Source organism: Lepus europaeus, chromosome 5 (genome assembly GCF_033115175.1).
Source record: "Lepus europaeus isolate LE1 chromosome 5, mLepTim1.pri, whole genome shotgun sequence".
NCBI lineage: Eukaryota > Metazoa > Chordata > Mammalia > Lagomorpha > Leporidae > Lepus > Lepus europaeus.
In genome coordinates, this window is record NC_084831.1 from 88,712,632 (window position 1) to 88,737,369 (window position 24,738).

A 24,738-nucleotide genomic window follows, 5' to 3' on the forward strand; every position below is an offset into this window, starting at 1 on the left:
ATATTTTTGAAAAAATGTATTTTGGATGGTTTAGCCCATCATTCTGGAATCCAGATGACCATAACTTACCACAGAAACATTTTTAATATGCATGTCCTTCAAGTTCTTGGTGGATGCTCACTTCAGGGGAGCTGATGGCGCACTATGAAGTCATGTGTAAGTGGGGGACCTAGGAGTTCCAGACTGAAGCCTGTCCCCTTAGGTGACTCAACCTCTCCAGACCTCAGTCCCCCACTGTGCAACGAGGAAGCCCGGCACAGATCAGAAATGCTCAACGGGCTCCTGTGAGCCCAGGACTGGCTCTCAGGTCTGACTTGTCAGAGACAGACCAGTCTGCCGCTCCAGCTCTACTCCAAGGCCACTCCTATCTTTCACTGAGAAGCCTGTCTTGCCTGGTGGTCTCAAGCTTAAGGGAAATAAAAGAACAGTTTGCTTCTGAAACAAATGTGGGATCCTGGCCCCACAGTTTAAAGTCATTATGAAAGAACACTTGTCTTCCTCCCAGCTTTTGCTGACCCCTTCCCTTGACAATGCTCCAGTTTTTCTTTTAGTAACTCATTCCTCTCACATTCTCAGCCGGATGGTTTCAGTGGTATTCACTCCTGTCTCATTCAGTGCCAATCCCAGCTCCAAGAGGAGGCCTGGAACTGCTTAAGCAACATGGAATAAGCCACACTCCTGGCCACAATGATTGGCTGTGAGATGGGAATGTAACCGATGTCTGCGGGGGCTTCTGGGAAAAAGAGGCTTTCTCCCTGCCCCCGCCTGCCCCTCTCCCCCAACCCAGGTGGTAGGAGGCTCTATTTTTCCTCAGTCTAATACAAAATATGAAGCTAGGAGGTGTTACAGGCTTCTGCTACCCTAATGGGAGCACTTGGAGCTGCAGGTGGCAGCACTGACACAAGCCTAATGGAGCTGCCACTGCGGAAGACTGAGCACAGAGACCCTGATCCACCTTAGTGATACCCATGGGCAGCTGCACCAGGTCTTGCAGATGTAAGACTGATTTTTCCTGTTTTGTACATTTAACAATTCTATTGTTCAAGCCAGTTTTAAGTTTGGTGTCATTTGCAATTGAAACAGCTTTCCTTTGGCTTTAGAATGTTGTGAATTTAAAACAGCTCTCCCTTTCTTAGAAAAGACAGTGGGCTGGCATTGTGGTAAAGTCACCACCTGTGACATCAGCATTCCATAAGGGCACAGGTTTATGTCCCAATTGCTCCACTTCTGACACAGCTCCCTGCTATTGGTCTGGGAAAAGCAATGAAAGGTGGCCCATGTCCTTGAGCCCCGGTACCTATGTGGGAGACCTGGATGAAACTCCTGGCTTCTGGCTTTGACCTGGCCCATCCCTGGCAGTTGTGGCCATTTGGGGAGTGAACCAGTAGATGGATTATTATTTCTTTCTGTCTCTCCCTCTCTCTGTAACTCTGACTTTCAAATAAGTAAATAAATCTTAAAAAAAAATTTTTTTTTTTTTAATTTGGAAGTCAGAGTTACAGAGAGCAGGGTCGGGGGAAATATTCCATTGGCTGGTTTACTCCCCAAGAGGTTGCAACAGCCTGGGCAGAGCCAGGCTGAAGACCAGGGCCAGGAGCTTCATCCAATCTCTCATGTGGGTAGCAGGGGCCAAAGCACCTGGACCATCTTCTGCTGCTTTTCCAGGCTGACAGCAGGGAATGGATCGGAAGCAGAGCAGATGGGACATGAACCAGCACTCCTATGGGATGCTGGCATCGAGGAAGAGGCTTTACCTACTATGCCACTGCACCAGCCCCAATAAATCTTTTTTTTTTTTAAGATATTAAAATCATGCATGAAACAACTGTTTTTGATGCTGGGTTTCAGAGCTATATTCTTCATTATGAGCATAGATTCATTCACTCATTCAACACGCAGTGAGCACCTACCTATCTACCAGGTGAGAGGAATTGGGCTATGAACACAAAAGTGACTAAGACATTCACGATAACTCACTACAGACTGACAGGTCAAAAAGCAAAGCTGATCACCACAAGCCAAGAGATAAACACAAGACCCAATTTTTAATACAATAGCATCAAGTGCGAAATGATGAAGCAGACCTGGATAGGCTAAGTTAGGCTTCACGGATCAGGATTGTGAGGGAAAGGTAATTAACCACACATTAGGGGTGGCAGGGAAGGTCTTCCAGGCAGAGCAGGCAGTACTTCGGAGCAAAGAGGCCTGGAATGGCATGTTTGGGAAACTAGATGGCGGCGTGCCGGGAGTACCAGGCAATGCAGCTGGAGGCAAGGCCTTCCAAGCCATGTGAGGGAGCACACCTCTGCATCTAAAGGCAGCAAGCAGCCACCGATGGGGATTTAACGGGGTGGGGTGGGGTGGGGGTGTGTGTGTGGGGGTGGGAGGGTGATACAGTCAGATCCGCATTCAAGAAATGCTACTGTGAGAGTGAGGCTGAAGGCCTGAAGGCCAGCTGCAGCCCCAGGTGGGGGAAGCACAGGGCAGTGGTGGGTGGAGCACTGAAGGGGGCTGCAGAATCTGGACAACTCTCAGGCTTCTAGCTGGGCTGAACAGTGCTGGCGGGGCCAAGGGAGAGAACACAATGGGGAAACAGGCTGGCGGCAGATTATTTTTCCCTGTGGTCTGGTTTTGAGCATAATTTTGTGAGTCACTAAAACATTCTATGTACAAAATGTTTCAATCTTAGGAAACATGTCCAAGGGGGTCTTCACAAAGTTCATGGAAACGTGTAGTATGAAAAAACTAAAGATTCCTAAATTTCATTGCACCAAAGTAAATTTATCTCTTAATCCCATTTTTCAATTAACTTAACCCCATTTTTCAATTATCTTATTGATGTACCCTTGTATAGGTAAATTTCAGGTTGAAATGGTGCAGACAGGGACTTGTACCTGGAACTAGCGCAATGGCATAACCTAGCAGGTAGGTGAACAGAGCAAGGCAATCGGGATCTAGGAAGACGGTATTCAGAAATCTGGATTCAAGGCAGATGCTGGCAGCCCTACAGAGCCAGCTGTTGCTAGGGCTGCAGCCTCATCAATCTCTGACAAGTCAGACTTGAGAGCCAGTCATGGGGTCATGGTGGCCAGATAAGCGTCCCTTATCTCAGCCAGGCCTCCTTGTTACACAGTGGGGACTGAGGTCTAGAGAGGTTGATTCACCCAAGGGGACAGAGCTGGCTATCAGTAGGACCCCGTCTGGAACCCAAAGCTCTCTCAGTGTGGTGGCACTTCTTTCTCAGCTCCCAGGTCATGGTCATCTAGCAAGTACCTGAAGGATGAAGTGAACAGCCCTTGGTACCAACAATTTCTCTTTTACGACCTAATCCTGACTACAACTGCAAGGGTATCACCAGTTACAGCCCTGTCTCTTACAGATGTATGCTATCCCTGGTGGGAATCCTACTACCAGGCTCCACAACTGTGTTGCAGGACCTATGGCTGAACAGGCCAAAAGCGCCTGTTAAAACATTAAGTGCTCTGTATGTTCTAATACAAATTTAATTGGCAGAGGGAAACTACATAAATTACCAGAAGGTTGAAATAACTACAATATGTTATTCACAATTATTTTAATTTCATAAATTCAGAACCTGAGTCAGAGAGTTTAACTGAATTTGCCTTAGTACTATTGACAGAGGGAGGGATGGGTAAGATCCAGGGAGAATTTTAAGAGAATATTTAAAACACTTTAGAAGCATGTATACATCTAAATGATAGAGTAGTTTAAAAATAATGATCTATACACTGAAACAGCATAGCAAGATTTCTCTTTGAAAAGAATTGTAAATATTTTCTAATTCATATATTAAATTATTTATACAGGTCTTCCTCCAAATTACCGGTATTTTTACCTTTACTTATCTCTGAAAATACTTAAGGTCCACCAGAATGAGGAAAAGTGCATGTACATATTAGTTACACTCTAAAAACAGAACTGTGTCAAACCGGAAGTTGTAATACATAGTTTACGAACTGAAACAAAATCCCACAGTTGCAATTATACAGTTTACAAACATTTCTTTCAGAACTGTTTGAGGACTATGGAAGATAGACACCAAACACTTCGAATTTACAAGTCTCAGTGCAGTGTCTGAAGTTAGCACTCCACCTCGTGGAACAAAGCAGGTGTTGGCAAGAGGAAGCACAGCATGCTAACCTTACAGGTGCTGCCTGCTACATCCTGCGACCACCAAACCCCACTGATTGATACAAACCCCCAAAAAAAGAACCAAAAGAAGTCCTCTTTGTTAAAGTAACAGCAAAACTTACATGCTTCCAAAATACAAAAACCTGGGCTCAAAATATTGGTGCCTATTGTATGTGTCTGAGTTGTTTCCTTAGAAAATACATTTTTGGCCGGCGCCGCAGCTCAATAGGCTAATCCTCTGCCTTGCGGCGCCGGCACACTGGGTTCTAGTCCCGGTCGGGGCACTGGATTCTGTCCCGGTTGCCTCTCTTCCAGGCCAGCTCTCTGCTGTGGCCAGGGAGTGCAGTGGAGGATGGCCCAAGTGCTTGGGTCCTGCACCCCATGGGAGACCAGGGTAAGCACCTGGCTCCTGCCATCGGATCGGCGCAGTGCGCCACCGCAGCGCGCCAGCCGCGGCGGCCATTGGAGGGTGAACCAATGGCAAAGGAAGACCTTTTTCTCTGTGTCTCTCTCTCACTGTCCACTCTGCCTGTCAAAAAATTAAAAAAAAAAATACATTTTTCATATTAATGTTATTTTTTTTTCCACTGGAGTTTTAAATCTCCTTTTAACTCTGTTAATAAAAAACAGTTGTTTGCTAATTGTAACCTTAGAAAACACAGGAAAATACTCAAAGACAAAAACAAAAATCAACCAATATCCACAACAGACCCAGGGCCCAGACCTGGGTCTCTCATATAGGAGGCAGGGATCCAAGCACTTGAGCCATCTCCTGCTGCCTCTCAGGCTGTGCGTTAGCAGGAGCTGGAATTGGAAGGAGAGGCAGGACTTGAACCTAGGCACTCCAACATGGGACGTGGGTGTCCCAGGCAAGCGTCAACCAGTGAACCAAGCGTCTGCCCCATAGCTTGGTCAAGCCCCTGAAGTAACTGGTCACCTCCAGTTCCTTCTTGGTGCCATCCCCATTCGAGTTCTCTGCCCCCTTGCATCACTACTGACTGGTTGTTCTCTTAGGCCCAGCTATGAGGTCTTCACACAGGGACTCCCTTCACTGCCATCCTGAGAAACGCCTTTGCTTCTGCCCTGGACTGTACCCAGGTGTCGGCACTGAGGCTCCTCCTTGGGTTCCTCTGTTGTGGTGAGGCACAGGCTCCAGGAAAGGGTATCTGGGCAGTCAGTTTAAATCCCTCCCACTGCTGTTCTGGCCCTCATTTTGATCCTCAGTGTATCTCCTTTCCTTGTTCTTTCTGGAAGCTTTTGGTATCTTCTCTTTCTCACTATTTCTGAAATTGCAGAAGATAATACCTTGTCATGGCTACAGTTGGGCTGGGGTAGGAACAGCCCTTCCAGTTTGAATGTCATGTCTTTCTAGCGCTGGGAATTTTTCTTGGGTCAGTTTTGTTTTCAAATGTCCCCGCTTCTATCCCCTTTCTGAATGGGAGACCTCCAACACCCAGTTTGGTTGTCTCATCTCCTTACTTTTTTCTAGTGTTCTTTTTCTTACACTTGATAGTAGAGATCTCCAATGTGACCCCTGAATCTTTTATTGACTAAGGCCATTCCTGCAATCTGAAATTTAGTAACCACGGGTCTTTCCAAGTTTTCTTTTTTTAAATAGATCTCATTGGTTTTCCTAAGGATACAATGTTTCTCTTTCCCTTGAAAATCACTGTTTTCTTTGAAGTTCCCCCTCTACCCTTCTCTCTCCATTGTCCTTTTCTCTGATTCCTTTGCTCGAGTTCCCTTTACTGATTGTTAGTTTGGGTTTCACTTACATTAGAGGCTTTCCTCAAACGTCTGAGAGTCTGCAGATGTTGTTAAAGGAGGGAAGGGGGCATTCCCCACCAGCCCACTTGGCAAGGTCTGGAGATACTGGGTTGCCATGACTGGTGGTGGGGCGGGGAGATGGTGGTGGTGCACGGGCATGTAGTGGATGGTGGCCAGGGTGCTGCGACACATCCCACAGCACACAGGATGTTCCCGCCCAACAGAACTTTATCTGGCCCAGAATATCCGCAGCAATGCAACTGTGAAGTCTAGGTTTATATTTAAGAACGAGGTTTAAATGGCAGACTAGAAGCTCCATATGTTACAGAGTAAACAACAGGCAAGAACTGGCCTAAGAACCTACAGTTCTTTTGTCTCAGGCAAATCAGCATCTTCAAAACTGACTTTCAGCTCCCCGTCTGGAGGACAGAAATGTAGCACTCCAGAGACTGGCCAAGAAAGAGCACTCAAGAGGGACATACTGTGGGAACGGGGCAGCTTTTCACTCTTCTACAGCCCCTGTTTCAAGGCAGTGTTTCACCACAATCCTGTTTGGTCTGGTGTTCCCCAAACTGAAACCCATTCAGTTCAGCTTCTCCAGTGGTCAGAGCTCCGGCTTACCACTGGTGTAGGGTGGTGTCTGGGAGAATAAGTGCTCTGTAGCCAGACTTCAACCACCCCACACTGCACCCCAGGCTTTTGAGCACCTGATGCTCTTCCATCTCCAACTACACCAAAAACCTGAGGCCAAGAGGCACTTCCTTTCCTTCCCTGTATTCCTCTTAAAACACAGAACAAATTTTACACACAGAAACTGCTACTCAGTTTTCATTTGCAACGATTTTACTTTCGAGGAGGCAAAGCTTCCAGTGAGCAGTTCTACATTTCAATGAATCAAATACACTAGTATTGCAACCTCAACAAGGTGTTTGTGAAATAAAGTCCTTAAACCAAAACTTTTTCTCCAGGTGGAAAGACTGTTCCAAAGCCATATAAAAGCCTTTTCACATATAAGCAAGGAAACCGCCCCTAGCAATGATACAAGGCACTCTCCCACCAGAGTGGAAGCCATCTCTCTCCCTCTACCTTCTCCCAAATTAGTCTGTTGTGTTTACTTCATCCCATCAGCCCCTCTGAAGTTCAGCCCTCTACTGAAAAGCAGTGCCAAGTCCAACAGCTCAATGTTCAGTGATGCACTGCCACCTGCTGGCGGCAGGGGGGTTGACATCAACATGGACAAGAAAGCTATATGAGGAAAGTGCTCATAGAATAATGGAAGTTTTTAATACATGTGGAGGGACTCTCCAGGACCAGTTCTGAAGCTTGAAGGACCTTTTTGGAGAGAAAAAGGGAGAGGGAGAGTGATTGAGAGAAGAGAGAGCTGGAGAGGAGGAAAATAGGTGAGGGAAAAGGAGGGGAGTGAGGGAAAAAAGTAGGCACACAGGATTACATGGTTCTGAATCAATGCAGATCTCTCTGAATCCCAAGGTTTCTAGTCTGCCCAGCCAAGGCACAGGCTGTTGATTTATTACAATGAGGCGTGAAACATTATAAAGATGCCCGGAGACAGGGCTGCTCCACTTACAGACTTCCCAGGGTCAGTGATGGCAACTCCATTCTTAAAGCTCAGACCAAAAGCTTTGAAGTCACACTTGATTCCTCCTCTCTTTTCCTCACATCCCATATCCAATTTGCCAGAAAATTCTGTTAATTCTTGTTTTAAAAGAAGTCCAGAATCAATGTTTCCCCAACTCGTACTGCCACACTACCCCTTGCTCCCACTGCTGCAACAGTCTCCTACGCAGCTTCCTTGGATTCACTTCGGTCTCTGCAGCACAGCGAGAGCGGCCTGTGTAAAACGGCAGTCGCTCTGTCTCAGAGTAAGACGGAAGTGCTGCTGAGAGTCCAAGGCCCAATCCACCTGGCCCCTGCCTGTCCTTTCATTGCCTTGCCAGTGTCTCTCTCCACTCAACCTGCTCCAGGCACCAGGACTCCCTGTAATTTCCCTGGGAATATCTCCTCCTATGGCTTTTCCAGACATTATTCCCTCTGCCTGAAACAGCTCCTCTCCCTGGCGCCCCCAACTTCAAGCAGTCATAGCTTTCCTGCCCCATCAGAATCACCCACCCTCGCACTGAACTTGGTGATAAATTTCTCTAGAAGACCTGGCAGGGCATGATATGAAGCAGTTAAAATAAAATAACAGGGGCCAGTGCTGTGGTGCAGTGGGTGAAGACATCGCCTGCAGTGCCGGCATCCTATATGGGCACCAGTTCAAGCACCAGCTGCTCCACTTCCGATCCAGCTCTCTACTATGGCCTGGGAAAGCAGTAGAAGATGGCCCAAGTCCTTGGGCCCCTGCACCCATATGGGAGACCCAGAAGAGGCTTCGGATTGGCCCAACTCTGGCCATTGCCCCCATCTGGGGAGTGAACCTGCGGATTTAAGACCTCTCTCTCTCTCTGCCTGCCTCTCTAACTCAGCCCTTCGAATGAATAAATGAATCTTTAAAAAATAGATAAATAAAAAAAAAAGAATTCCCCATGCTCCATTGCTGTGCGATGCTCCCATCACACCAAATCACTAACAATCGTTATCGTTATGATTTTCTGATTCACATTCAGTATTACTGCCTTCCCAGTCAGTTCCTGTTGAGGAAGCTGCATGATGGCAGAATGGTTTTGGTCTTTCATTCACTCATGATCCCAACAGCCTGCCATAATCACTTGCAAATGGAAAGGAAATATTTATTATTCAAAAGTGTTTTTAAAACAGAATTCTGACTGCTGTAGCATTATATATTTGGAAAAATTTATAAAGCTTTATAAACTTTTAAGCATCAGGAAAGTAATTTCTGTATTTATTTATACTATATTTAATGTCTCTCAAAAAGATTTTGCTATTGTGTATCTATTGATTATTCCTCGCATTAAAGAACCTTTGCCAGTGTTAACTACTACCGTCTGGATCCGGTTTGGACGTGGTCGGTCCCCAAGTGTTCAAGTGCTGGCAGTCTGGGCTCCACTGTGGCTATGTGAGAGCTCGTAGGACCTTTAAGAGCTGCAGCCTAGTGGTAGCTCATTGAGCACACTGCCTCTGAAAGGACTAAGGTAGCCAAAAAAATCTGAGCGGCCAGCATCGTAGTGCAGCAGGGTAAGCCGTCACCTCCCATGCTGGTGTCCTATATGGGTGCAGGTTCAAGTCCTAGCTGCTCCAGTTCCAAACCAGCTTCCTGCTATAGCGGTGGAAGATGGCCCAAGTGCCTTGGCCCCTGCACCCACACAGGAGACCCAGCTGTTCCAATTCTGATCTCCCTGCTAATGTGCTCGAGAAAGCAACAGAAGATGGCCTAAGTGCTTGGACCCCTACATCTGTGTGGGAGACCCGAAGGGAGTTTCTGGTTCCTGGCTTCAGATCAGCCCAACTTCAGCCATTGCAGCCATGTGGGGACTGAACCAGCAAATGGAAGACCTTTCTCTCCATCTCTTCCGCTGTAACATTGCCTTTCAAATAAATAACTAAAATCTTAAAAATAAATAAATAAAATTTGGAAGGAACAAGAAAGAGCAAACAAACAGAAAAATAACTACTCATAATCCCATCACAGTTAATTCTGGGACATGCCAATAAAGATGTGCTGAACTATCCACTCAGCTTAGTGTCTTGATCAGAATCTGCACTCATTTAACATTTTTAATGAACAAACAACCTTTCCTGAGAGCACATCACACGCCTGATTATACAGGGAAATCTGATAGAGTGGCCTGACAGTGAAGGTTGGCTGCAATTACTAAACCTTCAAATCCCTTTTGCGCCCCTTACACTGGTGTTTTATATGTGAAAAAATCCACTGTGTAATTTCTAAATACAGTTTTTAGAAAGTGTTTTATTTAAGTGTCACCAAATTGCTTTTTCAGTAGTCACGTGATCTAAAGGGGCCAACTCAGCGCTCTCCCAGAAGTTGCAAGGTTGTCAAAGGAGGCAGCTATGAGACACGGCTCCAATTCAGAAGAAAAATAAAAAGATGTCCCAACCCCCCCACCCAAGTGCAATGTCCTGAGCCTCATTTCCCTCGATGCCTTGCAGTGGGTGTATGCCACAGCCCAGCAACAAGTCTATTACCGCTCTCTGGGAAGAAAGAGCTCCGGCTTCACTTTCATTCCCTTCCCAGGCTCTGGTAATCGGTTCTATTTGGAAAAGCTACTACCCAATTCTTGCTGGAAGGTATTACTCTAGCTACTCTTTACTTTAGAACTAATGCCAGTGGAAATTATTTTTTTCTTGAGGAGGCTTTTCAGGCTACTTTTCCCAGTAAGTCATTTCACGCCAAATGGTGCTTTTTCCTCAGCTCCCTGCTCTTTCCCTCTGCAATCTCAGTGGCTGTTAGTCAAGGGAAGCCCGCTCCTCACGAGTAGCTGGATAACCGACTCAGAGAAAAGCTGGCTGAACCGTAGCTAGAAGGGGACCAGGAACAATTATTCCTGCAAATAGGGTGAATGATGCACCTAAAAGATTTTAAATATGCCATCAAAAAATACAGCAAATCAGGGGGACAGGTGTTGTCGTGCAGCGGGTTAAGCCGCTGCCTGGGATGCATTCTTTATCCCAGTGCCTGGTTTGAATCCTGGCTACTCTCTTCTAATCCAGCTCCTTGCTAGTGTTCCCGGGACACAGTCGGCGATGTGGCTTGAGGACCTGTGTTCCCGCCACCCACATGAGAAACCCAGAGTTCATGGCTCCTGGCTTTGGCCTGACAGGCATTTGGGGAGTGAACCACTGGAGAGAAGATAAACCACTGGATAGAAAATCTCTCTGTGTCTCTTTCTCTGTCAGTTACTCTGCCTTTCAAAGAAAAAAAGTCTTATTTGAATGAACAGGTTTCTGCAACAAAAGTAGTCCTACCTCTAATATTTCATTAACAAAATCCTATTAATTTAAAATTTAGCTTAAATTTTTGTTGTATTTTTCTATCAAGCATAAACAGGTAAATACCAATATTTAATTTTTTTTCTAAAAACTAGAATAAAGCATTTAAAAATTTACTGAGTAATTGTGTAACCGAACAAGTTACAAACCAAACAACAGAAAATCTTTGTGACTAGGGTACCTCTAACTGGTCATTTGTAGCTCTGATTTCTGGGTAGTCTTCTTTATGATCTTGGAGGAGCAAGCCTGCTCCGAAGCCCAGGTCTTGGGTGCTCACCAGACCAAGTGTGAATCGATGCGCTCTTGCTTCTGATGAGCCCCAGGCGACAGGGATGAGATGCTCAGCCCAAGCACAAAGGGCAGTTGCAGTTAAGGCTTTAAAATGGCACAGATTTTCTGGTTCATGTGAAGTCTGAAAACAACTGGATCAGGAAGAGATAACTCATGGCCTGTAGCCACACGGGTATCAGCAATAGCCTGGATGCCGTACTTGGCACAGTTATGCCAGAGAAGAACAACTGAACAACGCTGGGGGCGGGAAGGGTGCTGTTTGCGCAATTTTCAAATGATGCAGGACAGGCAGCCGCCCAGCAGGCACATTGCAACTCCAACTTCAATCAGAAATTAATCTGATCATTGGTCTGACACAATGGCAATACAGTCTAGATTGAAAACCCTCTTCCTATAAACAGATCGAAATGTGGTGAGAAATACAGCAGAATATGATTGCACCTGAACTATGAAGAAGCACAGGGAGATCCCTGCTTGCCAGAAACAAACAGGAAACAAAAAGTGAGCAGGCAGCCTGTGGGAAGAAGACATAACCATGCTGGAGAACTATGGGCGTCGTCTCAACAGACTGACAGCTGATATTCCCACGACAATGATAGCTCCCCTGCATATGGAAGTCAGAATGTCCTAAGGTACAGTTCTTAGTCCTCTTCTATTACCCATCAAATTGGGGTAGTCACACCCACTTTCTTAGGTCCTACCATCTACACAAGGATGACCCTGAAATTTATAACCCAGAGTAGACTTCCCGCTGCAGGGCTGACTCAGGTCCAGCTGTACACTCCACATGGAGACTTACATGCTTACAAACACCCTACACTTAGCCTCCCGCTCTTCCCATAATCTTCCCGCCTGAGTGAAGGCCAATGCTATCCTGGTGGCTCAGGCATAAAACCTGTGTGTCATCTCCACTCTTCTTTTCTCTCATATCCCACATCATGTCTGCCAGGGAATTCTACAAGCAGCCCTAGTAACTCTGCCCTCAAATACATCCAGATTCTGTTTTCCATCGTGTGCTCAGCTGCCACCCTGCCCTCTCATTTGGATTATTGCGATAGCTGCCAAACTCCTTTCCCGGCTTATGAATGCTCCCCTTCAGTTTATTCAGCAGCCAAAGCAATCTTGTTAAAATCTAAGTGAGGTCCTGTCACTCCTCTACCTAAATGGCTACAGGTACCCTAGTCACAGAACTAGCCTACAGATGGACGCCAAGGCTTTGAAAGATCTGACACTAACCTCCTCATCCTGACCTCGATGAACTCACGCCCCACTCAGCTCTCCCTGCTGTTGCTTCAGCCACACTGGTCTCCTCCCCATCTCACAAACACATCGGGCACAACCCCGCCTCCAGGCCACCTTTGCAGCTACTGCTCTCTCTCCTGGCACCCTGTACCCTGATGGCTGAGTAACTCAAGAAATGCCACGTTTCCCGGACACTCTACCTAAAACTGCAGCTTCCTTTTAACCTCCATAAGCCCCTTCCCCCTTTTCCTTGCTTTCTTCTTCTCCTTAACACATTTTTATGAACACATTATAAATTTTACTTAATTAAACTGGTTTGTAACTTCCCCCACCTTACTAAGTGGGCTGAGATTTTTCCATGTTTTCTTCACTACTATACTGCTCACACATTGTAGGTGTTCAATAAATATTCATTAAGTAAGTGAATTAATGCTAAATTCATAGTTATTAAGTGAAAAATTCCACTTAGAACTCTAAATGCAGAATGCAATTAAAGGAAGGGGAACAATAAGACATATTTCCAACCAAGCAAACAAACAGAAAAAAAAAAAAAAACAGGAAAAGAATGCACCACTTACAGACCTTTCATGAAGGAGCTAATGAAAGATATACTTTTGAAAGAAAAACATTGACTACAAAGGAAAGCAGGGTACAAGAAGCAATGGTAAGCAAAGAAAATGTTTGATAAATAATCATTGACTGCATAAAGCAATAATAATGATACCTAATTTGGGTGGGGTAAATAAGGTATGACCAAAATACTGAACCATAGAATGTAAGACGGAAGAGTGCCTACAGCTGAAACACTGAAAGCTGTGTTTTTAGGAGGAGGATGGAGATACTAACTTTTTCTACTGTAAGTCAGGTATCCATGTTGACAATTTAAGGATAACATCTAAATGAACAGAATAATTTCCATTCCAGGAGAAGAGAAAAGGGAGAATAAAGAAATCCCAATTAATCCAAACAGGAGACAGGTAAGGAAAAAAACAAAGATTCAAAGAAAAGAGCTTGGTTAGTAGAAGGGACAAAATAAAATGCTACAAGTAAACCTAACAATTACTAATCACAATAACTGTATATGCACCAAGCAGTCTTGTTAAAAGACAAATTACAGTTTTGAATTTTAAAGATTCTGTTATATGCCATTTATAAAAGACATAACTAAAATACAATGACACACAAAAAATGTAAAAATAGACAGAAAAAGATATACCATGCAAATACTAACAAAAGGAAGTTAACATTGCTATATTAACATCAGTTAAAACAGATTTTAGGGGTTGGCACTCTGGCAAAGAGGACTAAGCCTCCATCTGCAGTGCTGGCATATGGGCACTGGTTCAAGTCCTGGCTGCTCTACTTCTGATCCAGCTCCCTGCTAATGTGCCTGGAAAGCAGTGGAAGGTGGTGCAAGCCCTTGTGCCCCTGCACCCATATGGGAGACCAGAAGAAGCTCCTCTTTCTTTCTCTCCTTCTCTCTCTGTATCTCTGCCTTTCAAATATAACTAAGTAAATCTTAAAAAAAAAAAAAAAAACAAAAAAAAAAAAACCAGATTTTTAAGAAAAAAAGGGTCACTTAATAACGATGTTGACTTAAGTTGGTCATCCATGTTAACAAATAATAATTCACTATGAGGGATCAAATTTGAACTAGAATGCAAAAATATATACTATGTCAAAACTGACAAATATAAAGAAAAAAGACAAATTCATCATTACAATTTTTATATATTTTTCTCAGTATGTGAATAATGCAGTAAAAAAAACTAATAAGACATCTGCCATCCTATGAGTCTGCTGTGTATCCCACTTCCCATGTTGGATCTTTCTCTCCCTTTTTGATTCTATCAGTTAGTATTAGCAGATACTTGTCTTGTTTGTGTGATCTCTTTGAGTCTTAGACCTATCAGAGCTATCAATTGTGAGCTGAAATTGGTCACTTGGACTAGTGCGATGGCATTGGTACATGCCATCTTGATGGAATTGTGTTGGAATCCCCTGGCACGTTTCTAACTCCACCATTTGCGGCCAGTCCGATTGAGCATGTTCCAAATTGTTCATCTCCTCCCTCTCTTTTTCCACTCTTAGATTTAACAGGGATCACTTTTCAGTTAAAATTTAAACACCTAAGAATAATTGTGTGTTAATTACTGAGTTCAACCAATAGTACTAGAACAACAACAACAACTACACTCTGGCCTCAGAATCAGCCCTCAAGGCATTCAGATCTGGCTGAAGAGCCCATGAGAGTATAGCAGGCATGGAAAGCCAAGATATCATGGAAAAAAAAAAAAAAAGACCTAAATGAATGATCTCTGTGAGTGAGATCCCAGTGGAAAGAACAGGGCCATCAAAGAAGGAGGTACCCTTCTCCGAAGGGAGGAGAGAACCTCCACTTTGACTATGACCCTATCGGAATAAGATCAAAGTCAGCGAACTCTAAAGGCTTCCATAGCCCTGGCAACTCATGACTAGAGCCTAGGGAGATTACTGACGCCATGAACAGGAGTGTCAAATTGTTAAATCAGCAACAGGAGTCACTGTGTACTTACACCCCATGTGGGATCTGTCCCTAATGTGTCGTCTAAAGCCAAGTGATGCTATGACTGGTACTGAAACGGTATTTTTATACTTTGCGTTTCTGTGTGGGCGCAGACTGATGAGGTCTTTGCTAATTATATACTGAAGTGATCTTCTGTATATAAAGAGAATTGGAAATGAAAAAAAAAAAAACAACCTGGTGTTAAAATGGAAATGGCATAGAAAATTAATTAATTTGAAAAAAAAAATTATGTAGGATCTCTGTCTTTAATGTGCTGTACATTGCTATTTAATGCTATAATTAGTAATCCAATGGTAGTTTTTTCACTTGATGTTGCTATATGGGCAAAACGTTGAAATCTTTACCTAATATATACTAAACTGATCTTCTGTATACAAAGAGAATTGAAAATGAATCTTTACATGAATGGAAGGGGAAAGGGAGCGGGAAAGGGGAGGGTAGCGGGCGGGAGGGAAGTTATGGGAGGGGGGAAGCCATTGTAACCCATAAGCTATACTTTGGAAATTTATATTCATTAAATAAAAGTTTAATTAAAAAAAAAAAAAAATAAAAAAAAAAAAAAAAAAACTAATAAGAATATAGGAGATGACCTGAACAGCATAATAATTATAGAAATATGAAGAACTTTGTACTGAACAATAGCAAATAAACCATCCTTTCACGCACATAAGATTTATGCAAACAAACCACATCTCGATCCACACAGCAAGTTTCAACAAACGCCAACTTCTGCATTTATATGAACACATTCTGTCCACATGTCAGATCGGAATTTTGCAAAAAATCCAGCAATGTGTTACTTACAGCAGACACATCCGAAACATAAATGCATATAAAGATACCAAGTGCAAGGACACAAAGTTATGTTAGTCATAGTAATATCAAAATCTTTATATTTTTAGAAAAATCATCTTAAGGATAAAGTGAATCACTAAATACAGTAATAACAAGAAGTTCAATTGATCAGTAAGCTATAATAATTCTTAACTTTAATGCATGCAATAAAGTATACAAAAATATTGACATAACTATAAGAAGAAATTAAACCTACCATCACAGAGGGAAGCTGCACCTTACTGTTTTCAACAACACATAAACCAAGCACACAAAATTATTAGCAAAGTCACAGATCTGAACAACATGATTAATGATTCCTTTAATGGTCATATTTAGTGCACCCAACAATTAGAGAATACATATTTTTCTACAAGCTATGGAGCAATTAACCATGAGCAAGAATATTAATAGCAAATTTCAAGACCATGAAAAAATTTTGGAAGTTTATAAATACAAGTCTCATACAGGCCAATTTTCTGATTACCCTAGAATAAAATAATAAATCAATCTAAAAAGATAATTATGTTTAGAAAAATAAAAATACTTTGAAATGATTAATATGAAAAATTTATAATGAAAGCTTTTTGGCACCTAGAAATGAACAATAATAAAATGTCACATATTAAAATTTATGAAATGAAGCCAACTTAATTTTCAAGTAATTGAAATCAGGAGAAAATGGACACAAGTAGAGACTACTAAATAAGAGAATGTTATGAAAACATGTTAATATATTTACAAGTTTACATAAAATGGACACATTCCTAGAAAAATATCTTAGCAACACTAACTTAAGAGGAAACAAAGCCTGAAAGGCCCTATAGACATAACAAAAGAACATATCCCACAAGTTGGTTTTATAAAACTTAAAAAATAAATCTAATATATGAAGCTAATTAGCAAATGTTACTGAAAAGCATTAAAGGATAGCTAAATAAGGAAGACAGAGATAGGAAGATTGTATCATATGCATATTAAATACTCCCCAAACTAATATACTCAAGTCAAATAAAAATCCCAACAAGATTCTTTGTGAACTTGTCAACACTAGTTCAAAAACTTACGTAAAAAACAAAGAACAATGAAAATACTTCTGAAGAATAAGACTAGGGGAGTGTGCACTGGCTCACAGACAGACAAACGAAGCAGCCACCTGAGTAGAGAGCTATGCATACTCAGAACTTGCTGGAACAGAGGTGACAGTGAAGATCTATGGGACAGGGACTGCTCAATAAGTGGTACTGGGCTAGCACAGCTGCTTTACCAAATGGAAATTAGATCCCTTTAAATATTATCCAAAGAAAAAAAAATCATTCCAGATGGATTAAAGACTAATGTGGAAAGCAAAATGTTAGAACTTTTAGAAATTAACAGGAGTATATCTATGACCCTGCAGGACTATAGGACAATGTAAACTTTGATAATGATTTTAATTTCAAGAAATCTCTTGTTCTGAGATTGCTTCTTTTGAAAAACAAAACATGCTTATTTAGTTAATAAGATATGTCCTTGAACTACAATGACAACATAAAATTTAAAAAGATATTTTGTGTTTCTGTATTAGCTGCTTTGTCAGCAGCCTTTTGCTTCAATTCTGTTGATTCTCTTTATAATGTCTGATCATGTTTCATTTTCAGTTTATAATTATACAGCAAAGTCTAGATCAATGTCATATGGTAGAATTTTCTGCAGTGATGAAAATGTTCTATTCTGCACGGTGTCATAAAGTAGTTAACAGCCACACGTGGCTACGGAGCATTAGAAATGTAGTTGGTACAATTCATGGGGCAAATTTTAAATGTTTTAAACTTTAATTTATGTTGAAATATAAATGGTGACATGTGGGTCATAGCTACCATACTGGATAGTGTAGGTCTACATTGTTCAGTGTTTTTGGCTCACATGGGCTCTTTCAGCAAAGGTACTTATAACTATTGACTTCTTCCCAACTCTTTCTTTTCTTGGTCTGCTGAGCTCCATGGAAGGTATAAAAGCGTCAGGGGCAGGCATTTGTCTTAGTGGTAGCAGTTAGTGCACTACTTGGGACACCTGCATCTCATGTCAAGTGCCTGAGTTTGAGTTCTGACTTTCCTCCCAATTCAGTTTCCTGTTAATGCACTTCTTTGGAGGCAGCAGGTTATAGCTCAAGTAACTAAGTTCCTGCCATCCACATGGGAGACATTGATTGAGTTATTGGCTCCTGGCTTTGGCATAGCTCATCCCTGGATGTTGTGGGCATTTGGGGAATAAACCAGTGGATGGGATCTCTCTCTCTCTCTCTCTCTCTGCCTTTTAAATAAACAAAATATATAAGTAAGCAAAAAAATTCAGGGGGAAAAGATGGTGTCAGTGGCCACTGGTGCCCAGTTCCCTGAGCTGTAGTGCAAATAAATACCAGTAGGTGGACCCCTTCCTTTACTAGGGGTTGGTGGAAAGGTGTCTGTTCCTTTCCCCTCCACAGCGTGCAAGAGCCGGCGGGCACAGACAGACAGACAGACACACACACACACACAGTGAGGCACACAGAAGTGGCAAACAGAAAGGACAACAGACATGTTCATGCCACCACATAAACAAAAACTCTTCTCTGCAGGTATGCGGGACTGTTCCTGGCTTGAGATTTGTGAAGAGATCCTTTCAGGAACGGGACAGAATTGTCTCTCTAACAGTGGTTGCATGCCCCAGCAGGAAATGACTTGACAGAGGAAGGATGTTACCTAAAAATGCTCAGTCCTACACTATGCTACTTTGAGGAAATAATAACGGCACCTAAAAACCCCAATATCTTTGGCTTTCTTAACAGTGTGAACCAAACCCAACTTATTGGGTTACAAAGTGTTCTGATTCACAGTATATAACAATCTTCCAAATATTTCATTAAGGCATGACATCACTCAGCAAATGAACAACACAGAGTGAAATTGGGAGAGGTGGCATAACCAACACTGATGCTAAATTAAAATCAAAGCCTCCAGGTTGGATGCAACTTCAAGAAGAATATATACGAATAACTGAGTAAAATCAAAGACACCTCTTCCTTACACTGAAAAAGTGGTAAGAATTTTGTGACTATTTTGACCTTTATCAATGTTTAAGTGTTCTATACTGTTGGCAAATTATTCTTGTACAAAAAAAAAATCATTTTCTCCAAATCCTCCATCAGTTTTCAAATATGCTCTAAGATAAGAGATGAGGTGACATTTTGAGTCTATGATGCCTTCAGTGAGAATTTCCCAGGTATTCCTTTCTCATTAAGCTTTTAGGATTGGAGTAGAACATGTAAAAGAGGCAGAGTGACTCTTTAGGAGAAGACAGGCTTTGGAGAATATCTGTGTAGGTAAGTGACACATACCTCTGGGGGTATGCATCTGAGTCCAGACAGTTATACCTCTGAGCCCCAATTTCCTCATGTGTAAAATGAGGATACTATTATCTGCCTCACAATTATTGAAAGGACCAATCATTGGAATTTTCAACGATTTCTATATTTTCGTTTTCTTTTATGTTTTCTGAAAGGAAAAATGTTGTTTTCCTTCAAACGCCAAGTAGACATATAAGGTGTATGCATTTGCATTGGGTTGAATAGTCTCCCCCAAATTTCCTATCTACTTGGAACTTGTGGATGTGCCCTCATCTGGAAACAGGGCCTTTACAAATGGAATCAAATTAAGATGAGACCTCTTTGGATTAGCGTGGGCCCCAAATCCAAAGACGAAAAGAAGGACATATGAAAATAGACGCAGAGGATGTCATGTGATGACAGAGGCTGAGACTGAAGTGATGTAGCTGCAAGCTGAGGCATGCAAAGGATTGCTGGCAACCACTGGAGGACAGGAAGAGGCAAGGAAGATTCTTGCCTAGAGCCCTCAGAGGGAGCATGGCCCCGTGAAAACTTCCTTTCAGACTTCTAACCCCAGAGTTGTAAGAGAATACATTTCTGCTGTTTTAAGTCACTCAGTGTATGGTGTTTTGTTATAGCACCCATGGCAAACTAATACTGTATTGATTCCTAAAACAGACATGAAAGCGTTGTACTCATCTTTCACACAGAAAAAAGCTCCATACATTTTGCTGTAGCTAAATGATAGCAAGCTGATTCATACCTTAGTTTTATTTGACATGGATTTTCCAAGAATACACTTTATTTCCGTTTTTAAATCCTTTTTTATTTATCTGAGAGACACACAGAGAGGAACAGAGCTCCCATCTACTGCTTTATTCCTCAAATGACTGCAATGGCCTGGAGAAGCAGGAATGTAATCTAGATCTCCCAGGAGGGTGGCAGGGACTCAATTACCTGAGCTATTCCTGCTGCTTCCTAGAGTCTACACTGGCTGAAAGCTGGAGTCAGGAGCCAGGCTGGGAATATACCCTAATGTGCACCTGGTATCTGAATCACCAGATGGGTGCCAGCTCTCCCCCCACCCCACAAAATTGTTATCTTTGCAGGGTGTGGCCATGACGACAGACTGACCCCAATCTCTGGGTCTCCAAGTCTACAAACCTCAAAAGAAGACTTCGATGGGCCAGAGCTGGGTTCGCTGTCCACTCCTGAACTACCTGATGCAGCCCTGTGGCTGGGCAGTTCCCACAGAGAGAGGGACAGATGGAGACAGTCAACACAGGGAAGGAAAACTCCAATTTCCTTCTACAACACGTTCTTTACAAACAAAACAAAACAAAAACAAAAACAAAAACAAAAACAAAAAAATCCTCCAAATCCCGACTAAAATACTAAAAAGTGAAGTGAGCAATCACAGGTAGAGAAGCAAATCTAAAGGGAGACACAAATATGATTTGAAGAACAAGTAGTCATAGGAAAGTCAAATTATCAATAAATGCAGCAGATTGGTAAAGAAATTTAATTAGAAGCTAATAAGCAGATGAACCGAATGCTTTATATATGTAAGTATAAATAAAATAATTTTCAGGGGCCAGCATTGTGGTGTAGCAGGTAAAGCTGACGCCTGCAACACCAGCATCCCACATGAGTGCAGGTTTGTATCCCAGCTGCTCTACTTCTGATCCAGCTCCCTGCTAATGTGCCTAGGAAAGCAGCAGAAGATGGCCCAGGTGTTTGGGCTCCTGTCACACATCTGGGAGACCCAGATGAAGCTCCTGGCTCCTGGCTTCACCCTGGCCTAGCGCTGGCCGTTGCCGTCACCTGGGGAGTGAACCAGTAGATGGAAGATCTCTCTTTTTCTGTCTCTCCCTCTATCTCTGTAGCTCTGACTTTCAAAAAAATGAATAATTTTTAAAATAAATTAATTAAATAATTTTCAAAGTTTGGGGTTCAATGAAAAAGTCTTTCCTATTTAGAAGAATGAAAGAAACTAAGCAACCATTTGTTAATTTGAAGATTTGTTTGACAGAAATTCTTATCTTTTGTTAATAAAGGAAATGTGATCGCTTCTCGGCCTTTTGGCTAAGATCAAGTGTAATAAAGGAAATGTGTTCCCCTACAGGTAAGCATCTGACTGGAGTGCCATGGGGTTATCTCCAGAGACAATTAAACTCACTGTACCACTTGTAACTTTCTTAGAAATAGAAATGATCCAGCGCTGAAGGAGCCTCGGTTGGCCTCGGATAGCCGGTCCCCCGCCGTCCCCGCCGGCGGCCCCGGGAAACGGGGCGCGGCCGGAAAGGGCTGAATCTGTGTATCATATGTTTTAGACTTGTTGGTAGAAAGAAACTAAAAACATTTTAGATGGTGGTGCTTAAGTTTACTGGCTAAACAAACTACACCATGTTAGATATTTAAGAGGTGTTTTCAAATACATGATTCTTAAAATTTATAGAAGGCATTGGACCTTCTGGTAAATGTTTTCTTAAGTTGTTATCTAATGGTTGAAACGGTTTGCTAAGTATTCATGTGATATTGCTATTGTCAGCAAGCGATCTAGGACTTGCTCCCTCATTTCTCTATTCTAAGCCCAACTTGTTCTTTCATTTCTCTATTCTCTTCAAGGTAGGAAACTAATTCTATTATGAAGGAATCTGTAGGACGCACAATTTAATCTTTAGACCTTATAAAAGAGATGGCTAACATTTTTCTGGAATAGCATAGCCAAAATAAGAACTTAAAATAATAATCTCATAGCTAGATTCACTTCGCCATCAGCGAAGTATACAGTAAGTAGAAAAAACCTCCCTTTCAGACCAAAGGGAAAGAAAGTTTTAAAGTGAGAATATAATTTTCCTCATGGGCATTGTCTACCTTAGAAAAACTACTACAGAACATGCCTGTGACTATAGACTTGTAGTTCAGGCCACCGAAGATTAGAGATGGGACTTGGGCACTCCCTTGACTTGCATCCTCTGGTCTGCTTTAACACAAACCAGGAGGAAAAGAAAGCTCGGCATCAGAAGCAATGGGTGGCAGGCCTATGAATGGCTGATCTGTACAGTGATCTGCCCTCAAGCAGACCCAACAGGCCAGTCCACTGCAGTGGCTTTCAATGTGGTAAGCCTGGGCTTCAGCAGAAGTCAGCTTGTGAAGAGCCCTGGCAGCTCTGCCAAGAGTTGGATCACTGGAAATGGACCTGCCCTGGAGTCGAAGGATGCCCAGGTCAGAGCCACAGATCTTATTGGCTCTAAGCTGAAAAGCCCTTCACTCAGCCCAACTTCCAAAGTGACCACTGCAGCTGAGGGGATGGTCAAGTAGGGTCAGCAACATTGCAGGCAGAACTGTAAATTTCTTGTTAGAGATGCCACCTGCCTTTACCTGGCCAGCTCTCCTCCCAGGCCAGCCAAGTAATGAAAGTCAACAGAGTGCCTTCCCCTAGGAGGTTCACACCTCCCTTAGGATATACCCCATGGGAAGAGATAGATAGGTCTGGGCCTCTGAATTTACAAGGCCCAAAGCCCACCAGATTATTATCAAGCCCCTTCTATCAGGTTCTATTTGCCTCTCAATCAGAAAAATTACTTGTAGCTTAGACAGCACCTTTCTTAGCTCCTCTAATAATGACTCTGTCCTTTGTTCTAGACCCTGTCTAGCGTACTTGGGCCTCATTCCTTTGTAATCATAACCTCTACTCTACCACCAATGGCTCTACTCCCAACCTGTGTGTACTGATGGTCCTCTTCCCCACTTAATCCTGTATAATTGTTCAAACCTGGTAAATGCCACTCTTAGGATCATTGGTTACTATCCTCACTCTGTCTTTTATGACCTTGTCTAAATATGAGCAGAGTCGGCAAACTTGGAAGGCTTCCATAGCCTCGGCAACTCATGACAAGAGCCTAGGATGGTTACTGGTGCCATAAACTAGAGTGTCAATTTGTTGGGTCAACAACAGGAGCCACTGTGCACTTGCTCCTCATGTGGGATCTCTGTCCTTAATGTGCTGTACATTGTGATTCAATGCTATAACTAGTACTCCAACAGTATGTTTCACTTTGTGTTTCTATGTGGGTGCAAACTGTTGAAATCTTTATACTAAATTGATCTTCTGTATATAAAGAGAATTGAAAATGAATCTTGATGCAAATGGAAGGGGAGAGGGAGCGGGAGAGGGGAGGGTTGCGGGTGGGAGGGAAGTTATGGGAGGGGGAAGCCATTGTAATCCATAAGCTGTACACTGGAAATTTATATTCATTAAATAAAAGTTAAAAAAAAAAAAGAAATAGAAATGATCACTTACCATGGTACTAGAGTCTCTATTAGCTCGATCAAGTTCAAAAGAATTTATTTTTTTGGCACTCATTTCATCAGTGTCAGCAAGGATATAATGTCTAGGTGAGTAAGCACTGGACAAGCTCTCAAGCAGCCTCAGGATCTCAGTGGTATGTCCACCTGGAAAAAATATCAGAAAGCCTAAGATTAAGAAATGCACAATGATCATCCGCCTTGCGGCGCCGGCACACCGGGTTCTAGTCCCGGTCGGGGCACCGATCCTGCCCCAGTTGTCTCTCTTCCAGGCCAGCTCTCTGCTGTGGCCAGGGAGTGCAGTGTAGGCCCAAGTGCTTGGGCCCTGCACCCCATGGGAGACCAGGAGAAGCACCTGGTCCTGCCTTCGGATCAGCATGGTGTGCCGGCTGCAGCACGCCAGCCGCGGCAGCCATTGGAGGGTGAACCAACGGCAAAGGAAGACCTTTCTCTCTGTCTCTCTCTCTCTGTCTGTCCACTCTGCCTGTCAAAAAAAAAAAAAAAAAAAAAAGAAACGCACAATGAACGTACTATTTGACTATTACACTAATGTCATATCTTCAGAGGAGGGAGGACCACTGTAATTGTATATTTCTCAAAAGACACAATGAACATTTAGATATAGTAATTAAGCCCTTGTGTAAATACTACTTTTATATAGGGAAGAAGATAATAAATGCATAAAAATAAAATTGGCCCTAGTGACAGGTACTGAGGAAGGTAGAAGGAAGTGTAAGAAACAGCTCTGCTTCTCAGGAAGTCTGGTGGGGACGAGCAAGACACACACACACACACACACATGGATAAAGAAGAAGCAAGACATCAAGAAAAACTAAAATGTGAGGAAAAGGCAAATGGTTATGAAAAAGCAATGTCCTAAGAGTCAGGAAGATCCCCAGTAAAAGCTGAGATGACTTGAGAGGTGAAGGTACAGGGCAGAGGGGTGTAGGGAAGCCACTGGGTAGGGTGCAATCTTGTGGGTGTGAGATGGCAAGATCTGAGACCTGTGGTTCAAGGGGTGGTGGGATTAAAGGGAAGAAGGGTAAGGGGGAAGCAAAGTAAGGAGAGCATAAAGAGAAATGGGAAGACAGACACCAAAGGTTCTTGCACTCGGCAGTAAGGCAAGGGAGGCACCAGCCCTACCAGTAGAGCTTGGGTCTTCTGAGGGAGACTTCTGTTCATCACTGTAGCCCAGCTCCCAAGAGAGGTCTCAGCACATTGCAGGTCCTCAAATTTTACGAAACTCACCAACCAGGTCTCCACTCAGTTTCTGAAGTCTTACAATTGTCAATATCTAAATCTTTGA

General features: G+C 42.8%; 1 protein-coding gene across 2 annotated transcripts in view; it reads right to left on the bottom strand.

Moving 5' to 3' along the window:
• The window catches only part of ALG14 (ALG14 UDP-N-acetylglucosaminyltransferase subunit), a 119,830-nt gene that overhangs the window by 82,771 nt on the left and 12,321 nt on the right, over nt 1-24,738 (bottom strand). For both annotated transcript variants that reach the window (XM_062191785.1, XM_062191786.1), the window contains exon 2: nt 23,428-23,579. In XM_062191785.1, coding sequence (XP_062047769.1) covers nt 23,428-23,579 — 152 coding nt within the window. The remainder of the gene's footprint in view (nt 1-23,427; nt 23,580-24,738) is intronic.